This window comes from Triplophysa rosa, linkage group LG2 (genome assembly GCF_024868665.1).
Source record: "Triplophysa rosa linkage group LG2, Trosa_1v2, whole genome shotgun sequence".
In the NCBI taxonomy this organism is placed as follows: Eukaryota; Metazoa; Chordata; class Actinopteri; order Cypriniformes; family Nemacheilidae; genus Triplophysa; species Triplophysa rosa.
Window position 1 is genome coordinate 3,039,368 of NC_079891.1, and position 10,282 is coordinate 3,049,649.

General features: G+C 39.7%; 2 protein-coding genes across 3 annotated transcripts; one reads left to right on the top strand and one right to left on the bottom strand.

Moving 5' to 3' along the window:
* The first annotated feature begins 466 nt into the window (after window positions 1-466).
* Window positions 467-5,018, top strand: LOC130545922 (transcription termination factor 1-like). Of its 2 annotated transcripts, XM_057320855.1 has the most exons (10): window positions 467-697; window positions 834-1,509; window positions 1,677-1,862; window positions 2,056-2,134; window positions 2,228-2,352; window positions 3,078-3,285; window positions 3,463-3,549; window positions 3,635-3,715; window positions 4,068-4,153; window positions 4,726-5,018. In XM_057320855.1, the coding sequence occupies exons 2-10, from the start codon at window positions 879-881 to the stop codon at window positions 5,004-5,006; spliced, it is 1,764 nt and encodes a 587-aa protein (XP_057176838.1). In that variant the 5' UTR covers window positions 467-697; window positions 834-878; the 3' UTR covers window positions 5,007-5,018. The 2 variants fall into 2 exon arrangements, with proteins under 2 accessions (XP_057176838.1, XP_057176847.1); XM_057320864.1 differs by having other exon boundaries at window positions 474-1,509; window positions 3,650-3,715.
* A 126-nt stretch (window positions 5,019-5,144) lies between these two features.
* On the bottom strand, window positions 5,145-10,106 carry gsnb (gelsolin b). Its single transcript, XM_057320845.1, has 16 exons — window positions 9,982-10,106; window positions 8,851-9,047; window positions 8,592-8,746; window positions 8,336-8,497; window positions 8,086-8,235; window positions 7,902-7,991; window positions 7,692-7,824; window positions 7,281-7,585; window positions 7,043-7,176; window positions 6,751-6,841; window positions 6,471-6,641; window positions 6,202-6,376; window positions 5,963-6,084; window positions 5,778-5,855; window positions 5,624-5,684; window positions 5,145-5,541 (listed from the first exon to the last, which is right to left on the bottom strand). The coding sequence occupies exons 2-16, from the start codon at window positions 9,041-9,043 to the stop codon at window positions 5,372-5,374; spliced, it is 2,190 nt and encodes a 729-aa protein (XP_057176828.1). The 5' UTR covers window positions 9,044-9,047; window positions 9,982-10,106; the 3' UTR covers window positions 5,145-5,371.
* Between the last annotated feature and the right edge of the window lie 176 nt (window positions 10,107-10,282).

Genomic DNA, 10,282 nt, shown 5'->3' on the forward strand with positions numbered 1-10,282 from the left:
ACCAGATTGAGTGATACAAACTTGTAGATAAGATTTTTTTTGCAATATGCCATGTTTACTGTAAGCTCGCAGCATTTTCATTACATTAGAATAAACAGACACAAACAACCCAGTGTGCTCAGCTCTAGGTAACCATTAGATTATGGACAACATGAGATGGATCAGAGCTCCAGAAATCATGGTCCGAGCCCAGGAACCCGTCTGTAAAGGTGGGGGGGCTCAAAGCCTTGCTTCACTGTAACAATAGGTGTCCTCTTATCCCTGTTGACAGGGTCCGTTTCCATTTATTTGACAGCTGGGGGGGAATAAACAACAGTCAACCTATACAGTAAATAAACACACCTGTTTGACTTGCGCAGTGTGATTGGCGTATGTATGACATACAGTTAAACACCTACAGGTAAAAAAGTGTGGGTGCAATTAAAAATACATTTTCTGCTGAAATGTTGCAGGGATATGTAACAGAATACTTTTGTAATGTATTTTAAGTAAATAATTAGTACGTGTCCCGATGTGTAATGAGCCAGGGTCCTTACTAGTACACTAACTAGTGTTCACGAAAGTTCCAGGGAGCGTAGGGATGAAGACTGCCTCCTGTCCGACAGATGGCAGTGTGGTAATGCATTTTTTAGTCTGTGGTAGTGAAGAAGAGAAGGGAGTCATGTCGTGATAAACATAACTTTCCAGATGCGTAAATGTAATCTTTATATTTAATACACATGTTTCTAGTTTATATGTGTGATAACAAGTGAAGAGTGCAGGACTATATGTTAAGTCAGATGTTATTTATGCCTAGCGCGATTTACAGCTAAAACAACTGTCGTGTTTTACAGAATATGAGCAGACGTATCGATTAAATACAGTCACGTGCGCTTAAAATGGACGCGGTTCATCCAGAAAAGATCAAGAAGAAGAAAAGAAAAAGAGAGGCGCAAGATTTTGTTGAAAGTTCAAATGTGCAGAACGAGTCTGAAAAGAAAAAACATAAGAAGAACAAGAAGAAAATGGACGTGGAGATTTTAAGTGACCATACACATACAGAGAAAAAGAAGAAAAGGAAACTGAATGAAAGACAGTTTGATAATGATACTGAAGAGGCGACATTGCTGGATGATGGACTCCTACATGAAGTAAATGACACCAAATCACCATCAAAAGAAGTAGAGAGGAAGAAAAAGAGAAAGAAAGAGAAGAGAAAACATTCAGACTGTGATGACTCGGCAAAAGACCCTCATGAAGAGCAGTCTGGTACCACCACGGAGATGGAGAACGTGTCAAATGTAGATGACCAGCAAACTGCCCAAGACCTCACAGATCCTGCCACTCAAACTCATACTCAAACCTTTCAATTTACAAGGAGAAATGGGAAACGTAATAATATAGAAATTGATTTAAAACTTGTAAATGAAATGAAAGAATTTGTTCCTGACATCGAGTCCAGATATATGATAAATGTCCAAAAAACGATCATATATGACTTGCCAAGGTTCAGGGAATTCAAAAAGCAAGGTACACTCAGCACACCTCTTAACACAAACTATTTTCTTAAAACATTTTCCTAATATTTCTTATATGTTCACCAGTTGAGCACACATGCAGTAGTTCTTAAATGTAAATAGTATAGTACAGTAAAATAAAAACATTACTAATCTTTGTTTGTGAATGTTTGTCTGAAGGTATCCCACTGAGACATGGACGATTCTCCATTGAGGAAAATAAGAGGTTAAGACGGAACATTTTGGATTTTCTTGCTCTCACAGGAGTGGACAGTGCTACCAAGCTCTTTCACGTGCGAAGGTTTCCAGATGAAAAAAGGCAATTGGGAAAGTTGAAAAAGCAGCACAGTTTTTTCAAAAAGATTGGTGAGTCTTAACAGTCATTCACATTGATTTCACTTTATTTCCATGAAGCGTGCTAGATTCAGCTTGCTTTCCACAGATACGTATACACATATTAAACACTGTAAAAGGTTGTACTGAATCATATGGATTTTTTTTCTGTTTAGTTAGGAGCTCTGAAAAATGTTTCTTTCACTAAGTTATTTCTATTCAACAGCGGAAGGAATTCCCAGGTCTTGTTATGAGGTTTTTGTCCGTGGAAGAAAAACTTTTGATGGTTACAATTATAAAGGAAGGTAAAGACAAGTATCATTACATAAAGGTGATGTATTTGTTTAGCGATAGAAGCTATTTGATTGTTCAATGCTATTAATTTATTTTCTCAAAAGGTTTGCCGACGATGAAGTCAAAGCATTGCAGAAATATCAAACACTACATGGCAATGACTGGGTGAAGATTTCTGAACTAACTGGTCGAAGCGCTTTGTCTCTTGAAAAGCGTTACTCTCAAATCAGTACGTTTAATGAAACATTTTTTCATTTTGTAAAGAAGAGCGAGGTGAGTTGTGAACAGTTCAGATGCAAAACCCTCTTAAAGCCACCTCCATCAAAAATGAGATTATGACGTTGAGTGAATGCTCTCCACACATGGTATACGTTACTCAAATAATTCTCCTTCAAAACCCACTAAATACCACATTCTGCCCAGTCTGTAATATCTGGTATTGCTGAAGGTAAATGTAGGAGCCTGATGAAAAATGCTGATTTAAACCAAAAGTCGTGTGACGGAATTAGAGGGTTTTGCATCTGAACTCTTCATGTGTTTGTGGGTAAGCTGAGGTGCTCCCTTAATAGGTGTGTGCAGTTTGTTTCGTTTTATGATGTACTTGGCCCTTTTATAAACAAAATGGTGAGATGAACAAACCTGGCATTCGAAACCTGTGCAACTTTTTTTCTGCAAAACAGAAAAGGTATTTCTAAAGAACGTTAGCAACCAAAAACATTGGACTCCATTGGCATCCATTGTATGAACCTTAAAACTACTGAGACATTACTCAAAATATCTTCTTGTGTGTTGCAGTGAAGAAACAGGTTTTAACAAAAGAAAGGTGAATAAATGATGACACAATCTTTGGGTAAAATATCTCTACCTAGAAGTGGCCAGGCTCACTCTTCATTAGGGTCCATGTAGTATGACGGGGGGCATTCTAGGTCATATCGTTTGTTCTTTATTACACAGATAAGAAATTTGGGCGATGGTCAGAAAAGGAGTTTCAGAGACTTTTGAGGGCCGTGCGAGACTATATCGTAACTAAACTTGAGTCCATGTCCACTGATAAGAGGACGCCAACCAGAGTCAGTCGAGAAATGCTCTACAAGAAACTGCCGTGGTTTGAAATCGCTCGCAAGGTTAAAACTCGAAGCTGGATGAAGTGCAGTTATAAATGGTGAGATTATTTTCAGCACACATTTTAGAGAAGTATGACGTAAACGTGTACTCCGATTATTTTGTAATAAATCTCAGCACAAATTTTAGGGAAGTATAAGCATAGCTTAAAAATGTTAAGCGTGATTCTCTCTTAGTGATTCTCTATTGTTCATGAAAGTTTTCTTTTACCCTAAAGGATGCGCACTCTTGCGGTGCGGATGTCATCTGGGAGTGTGTGCCAGGGAAGGAAATCCCACGAGGCCAAAATCAGACTCATTCAAGCGTAAGAATTTGTGTTTTTCCATGCTTACCTGGCTTGAGCCGTTTTGTTTTTCTTTACCCGTCAACAGCTTGAACGTGATAAATAGTCTTTGTCTACACAGAATGTATGAAAGCCAGGTAGATGATCCTGTAGACATTGACTGGGAAGATCTCACCAGTGCTTTTGGGTGAGTGTGAGTTTCATAATGTGGGTAACATGAGATTTTAGTCTATTCTGATTATGTGCTTTGAATCATATGAAATACAAATGAATAATTATTGAATTATTTTTATAAATAGAAAAATCAAGCTCCTACATTTTCTTTCAGCAATACCAGATATTTCAGACCAGGCAGAATGTGGTATTTAGCAGGTTTTGAAGCTAAATTATTTGAGAAACATGTACTGTGTGTAGAGAATTCACTCAGCGTCCTAATTTTTTCATTTTTGTTGGATGTGTCTGCTTAATCAGGCATGATCATTCTCCAGCCGGTGTGAATAATCTCAGTGTTTCTCATGTTTTTGTCTTCATTGTCATAGCGATGTTCCTCCTGCAATTGTTCAGATGAAATGGCATCAGCTCAAAGTGTGCTACGTGCCAAATTGGCAGAACAAGAGTTTTGAAGGTATGCAGCATTTGCTTTGTTATATTTTAGGTTTTAAATGTTTCCTACTGTGTGTACTAAACTTGTTGTATACTACACCGTGTGCATAATTATTAGGCAAGTTGATTTGCTGATCATATATTTTTTCCAGGCACATTTCACCAGTGCCTAACCACATCAATCTTAATAACTACTATTAAATGCGTGTATATAATCATTTATAAGTTATATATAATGGTTAAAGGCTTGCAGGGAAAACACTTTATATTTAGGTGTGCAGAATTATTAAGCAATATTTCTTTTACAGGTAGAATGAGTCAAAAACACATTTAATATACACTGAAGTAAAAAAAAATGAAATGCCCATTATAAGAATGCAAGAAGTCTGATTTCTATTAAATATGGAATAAACAATGGTGGATGTCAATTACTTTTGTCAATTTGAAGTTATTTCAGAGAAAATTGTGCATTCTTCCTTTTTGTGGAGGGGTACCAACAAATTTGAGCATGTCTGTCTGTATATATATATATATATATATATATATATATATTACCTGCTGATTGACATGAATGTTTGATGTCATTTCTCCCAGACATTGTTGACTACCTGCATGAGAAGGTCAAACCAAAACTGGAGAATGAATGTAAGGATCTTAATGAGAATGACCTGCCAGCTGACCAGAAGCAGAGCTTCCTTCTCTCAGACATCTTTCCGGATATAAATGAGAATTGTGACGCTGACAGCGATGACAACGACGATGATGATAACGACGATGACGACGACAATGATAGCGACGACGACTACGCCAATGATGATTACGCCAATGACGACAGTTACGACGATAATGAAGAGGAGGAGGAGAGTGGACAATGATAGAAAAAGCGCTACTGTCAGTTTAATCAGATGTTGATGATGAAAATTACGTTACATTTTCCTTTACTGTATAGATAAGAGATGTTCATTAAAGATTAAAGATGCTCGGGATGTTCATGTATAGAATGTACAAATCTTTTGTTTATTGACATTTGTTTTTCTACACATATTAATAAACAAGTCTTAAGTGTAACCGGCTTCTGAGTGTGTTTTGAACTCACAAGAAGGTAAAACCAGATTGTGATACAAACTTGTAGATGTTAAGATTTTTTTGTAGTATGCTGTGTTTATCATCAGCCTAAAGCATTTGCATTCACAGAATAAACCGACACAAACAACCCAGTGTGCTGAACTCTAACATTAGATCACACTTTTAATCCAGCCAAAGCTCGTTCCAATGGATCAGAGCTCCAAAAATCATGGTCCCAACCCAGGAACCAGCCTGTGAAGGTGGGGGGCTCAAAGCCTTGCTTCACTGTAACAATAGGTGTCCTCTTATCCCTGCTGGAAGGGTCCGTTTCGATATATTTGGCAGCTGGGGGAGAAAAGACAATGATAAGGATCAACGGTTAACCAATGAATACCGTTTCAGTCCTTTAAAAAAAAAAAATCCTCACCTGAAGTGGCCACTTCGTTTTTCTCTTCATCATTAGCTTCGTTTCCAATCCAAACAAAGACCTTGGAGAAAAAGTTTTGATAAATATGGTAGCATTCGGTTTACTGAAATGATTTGCGCAAGTTTTCTGCGCGAGTAATTGTTCAGGCGTTTACCTGATCCCAGGTGTCCAGGATCATGACATCATCGGGAGCCAAGTCATCCTGGGTCAACTCTCCTGGCACCTCTTCGATCTAGAATAACAAATAACTTGTGAAATATGAGTGAATTGAGACGTGAATGTCAGTGACTTTCAGCAATTTTGTGCCAGTCACTGTCGGCACAGCAATGAGGAACTCACAAGGAACTGTCCTGTCTTGTTAGAGCATGCAAAGAGTTTGGGAGGATGAGTGTCCGTTTTGTTCTTAAGCCTTTCAGATGTGCGATACTCTGCTTTTCCTCCGAGAGCACTCCAAAAGTCACCTGTGCAGGAATAAGTAGCAAAAGTAACATAACTCTTTAGCAGACATAAGGGACATGGAAAAAGAATTTAGGAAGGTAATGGGAAGGCAATCTAGTATAACAAACATGTACACACACCTCCCTCTGCTCCTTCTTTTATCTCAGAAAGATTCACTCCTAAAATGGTGGCAAGCTTCTTGGCTCCATTCTTCTCAGCATCACTGCTACCCTGACCCATCCACAGCTTAGAGCCTGACGGAGTCACCAAAACCAAGGCATCGTTGGAGTTCAGGCTGGAGGCCACAGCATCGACCTGTCTCATACAACGTGAACAGCCATTGTTCAAGGAAAACCATGTTTTGCATTTACAAATCGGGGCAACATGTAATTTAGCACATTTCACTCACCTCAACAGCTCGCGTGTGTCCGGCGGGGTTGGCACGCACTTGGAAAAGGCGCACATCAGAAGCCTGTGATTGGCCACCCCCTCGTGAAGTTCCACCCTTGTAGACCACCATTGGTTGCCCTCCGAAGAGACTCATGAGGTGCTGGGGTTCTTTGCCTTGGATTACTCTAACCTAGATCATGAAACGTTAATTCTTTACACATTTAAGCTTGTGGAATCCCATATTCAGGGTTTTGGAGGAGTTGTTAATTAAATGTTGAACGTAATGGAAAATGCATCACCTGCACTGGGCTCCCACCAAGCTCAGTGTCAAGCTGTGAAGCCAGGATAGCAGAGGTTCCTTTCTCATCCTGGCTGGAATCCTCCCCCTGCCTGCGGGCAAACATCTCCAATTAATGAACCTTTACAGTGATGACTCATTCTATTGACTAACAGAATCCCAGCCCGGTGGGGCTCAAAGACCATCCAGTTCTGTCACTTGAGAGTTCTTGCGTAACATGAGCAGACAAAGCCCTTGGCTCAGGATCAAATCCTTGGACGCGTTTACTTCCTTCAGTTTAAGGAGTGTCTTACCATATGTATATAATCTGGCCCTGGCGTCCCCCGTGCTTGTAGGTGTAGAGAATGATGTAACTGTCTCCTCCATAGAACTGTCCACTGACAGACAGGTCAACGGGAACCTTGTCGGCTCCCTCAATGCGCCAGATCTTTCCAAAACAACAACACAAGATACAAAGTTTGTTAATGTCAAATAAAAAAAGAAATAAATTGTTAGCGCCCGATAATTTAACAGCATAGATGTCAGACGTACCTTTTTCTCCCCTTTCCCGTCATCCACCATCCCATGCTGTGCAGCCATGGCATCCGATTTGTGTAGAGAGGATGCATCGAATGGCACTTTCTTGATCTTGGCGATTTTGTTAGGCAAATAAGCCTGTCCCATACCTTTCGTCTGGTCCACGTCACGCCAGAACTTGAAGAACTGTTTGAAGAGAGGAGTCTCTCCATTCTCAGGGATGATCTGGACCTCGGTGTGTTTTGGATAGCCCATTTGACTTATAAAGTCAGATGCAACTTTCATCCCTGCGCTTCGCTCTTCTTTATTAGCATCCTTTCCTGTTTTTTTACAAGTGTTCAAGAAACGGGCCATGGTTTAGATTTAGGCATCCCCTGGCTTTTCCGAAATCTGCACATTTTGACTGAACTAAACCGTTAAACTGACCTTTCCAAACGAATATCTTGCCATTGGAACCATGGTCCAGGATGAAGCAGTCAGTGGACAGTAGATCACTTTGGGAAAAGGGATTCTCTCCAGACACCAAAGTGACAGACATGCTTCCACTGCCATCTGACACCTGAACAATTATAGTCAACGTTATAACAACCATAAAGATATTTTCTAGTGTTTATTTTTGTGTCAGGCTTACTGTACCTTGTACAACTTGGCCAACTTTCTGTTGGACACATCAGTCTTAGTGTCTTCAGCCTGTGCATCAGGAAGGTCAGGCTTGGGTCCAAGAATCTGACAATATATACATGTAATATAAAATGTTGAATACTCACTAAAGGTGATAGTTTATGAGTTAGTGAATTACATTAGTTTGTAATATACTCACCGATAGTATGTTTTCATGCTCTGATCCTTCCTCACATACGAGAAGTTTCGCTCGCCCGCACCGCTCATTATCACGGACATCTTTGGAGACGTTGGTGGCCTTCAGCCTCTCAAATTTGTTACACTTGGATCCGCACCACTGGTAGATTTCCTGAGGCACCAAACACAAATACATTTTCAACGTTTGCATTCAAAATGGATAAAGTTATCTAAAAAGCAAGAGGATGGAAACGAGTTGCTTTTCTTTTTACCTTTCCCAAATCGAGGATGAAGCAATCGCCCTGGTTGAAGCTGTCCCAGCTCACCGGCACCTCAATGGCCCGAACGACCCGTCTGCCGCTCACATGGAGAACACGCTTCACGTCCACTTCATTGGAAGCTATGTGTTTAAACCCAGAAGCAACTCCACCTTGCTAAAGAAATAAAATTCAGGTCGCTAGCGAACCGGCATCTTTTGCTAAACTTATTAATGCCAAATATATCTGATATCTGATCAGGTCTACCCACCATGTATTTAAGGCCAGATTTGAAGTAACCCACAAAGGTTTTTGACTCATATCCCTGGACTTCTCTGTACTGGATAGGCTTCCCTCCGAGGAAATCATCCATTTGGACAGCAAAGATGGCCGCTGCCCCACTCTCATCCGTGGTGCATGCATCACCTGCGGTTACCATTTAACAAGGTGTTCCAAGATCCACAACAATCACAGTCTTCCTTAAAGTATAAGTGACAATAATGGGCATGAATCAAACGCCACAATCTCACCTATCCAAAAGTGCAGGTCGTACTGTAGATTGCCAGAGTTCTGCTTGATGGTGTTGAGGACAAGATAAGTGTCACCTGTGTAGAACCCACCATACAGATTCTGAGGCACAGGCACTAAATCCAAATTTTCAACCCTCCAAATCTGTAGACCTCCTTGCTTTCCTGCCTTCTTAAATTCAGGGTGGTTCACCATGATGCTGTTGTTGAAAAACCACAATAGTCATTCATTGCGTGTTCCACAATTGACCCATACAGTTTATTGTGTTAGAAAATAAGAACAAAATCGAGGAAGTGGGTGATGTTTTTTGTTCTTTATAAAGCATATGTATGATTATGGAGTTAATCTTAGGGGAAATAAAGAACAAAGGTACGTTTCTGTCTGTCTAGAACGTAATGCTTCCGCAATCAAACTGCTCTCGTGGTATGTGGTGATTTAAGTCTCATAATGCCTTAGGCAGACATCTCCTCCCCCACTGGAAAACAGAAGAGCAAGATAGGGCGGGTCCTTTTTCCTTACTTTAGAGGTGTGCCACAAAATACCTACCTGTTCTCTGCATTGTATCTCTGCAAGAGTATCCCTGCATTGTATAATGGGGCTCAGGTGTGGGCGATATAACAAGGACAAAGTTACCCAGCTGGCTGGTCTGACTTTTTATTGCATTGTTATTATCAGTTATCATTTAATACAAACAACAATAATCTGCAATCTTTACAAAGATACTGCTTTTAACCAAGCTTTCACCATATGCCTATTACAAATGACTGTATGCTGGTTTCTTTGTTTAAAACCACACATTTGCTAATACACCAGCCACATAAATAAGTAAACAAAGAAGCTAAATGTCAACTTAAAAATGGCAAGCAAATGAATAAATTACATTGAATAACTAAAATAGAAATAGTAAATAATAATACAATTGTTTGCTCATGCGTTTTAAACACTCAAGATCCATACACTGAATGCATTATTATTAATGATGGTTATTTAGAGAGATGCTGCCAGACAAGAGTCAATCATTAATAGTCTCCATCAGACGCATTAACGACTATGCTTCATAAAAGACATGATTGATTATTTAATAGGCCATGTAGGAATGCATTAGCATTTATACTGATATAAATGCACCTTACCTGTTGCGGAAGTCCTGGTTTTAGATGATCAACAGAGCTGGGACGACAGACAGCTTTCGGGTTCTTTGTGGAGCGCAGAGCTTCCGCAGGTACTGAAAGTAGCAACACCCTTTACACAGGTGTGTTATATTTGCGTACGAAACTCCTCCTTTGCGCCGTACTTCCTATTCTTGCTGCACAATACAACACACTAATCCGCAATATTACTACTACTAAAAATAATAATACATTTGATTGAATGCATTACACAATGTGCAGTTTAATTGTGCTGGTGAATAACTAAATAATAAACTCGTATTTT

Bases quoted from the DNA above. Each gene is read 5' to 3' on its own strand.
- gsnb (XM_057320845.1), bottom strand. From the start codon at position 9,043: ATGGTGAACCACCCTGAATTTAAGAAGGCAGGAAAGCAAGGAGGTCTA. The intron at 8,747-8,850 runs GTGAGATTGTGG...TGGTAACCGCAG, and splicing joins CGACCTGCACTTTTGGATAG to GTGATGCATGCACCACGGAT. The intron at 8,498-8,591 runs GTGGGTAGACCT...TTATTTCTTTAG, and splicing joins AATCTGGCCTTAAATACATG to CAAGGTGGAGTTGCTTCTGG.
- LOC130545922 (XM_057320855.1), top strand. From the start codon at position 879: ATGGACGCGGTTCATCCAGAAAAGATCAAGAAGAAGAAAAGAAAAAGA. The intron at 1,863-2,055 runs GTGAGTCTTAAC...TCTATTCAACAG, and splicing joins CAGTTTTTTCAAAAAGATTG to CGGAAGGAATTCCCAGGTCT. The intron at 3,286-3,462 runs GTGAGATTATTT...TTTACCCTAAAG, and splicing joins ATGAAGTGCAGTTATAAATG to GATGCGCACTCTTGCGGTGC.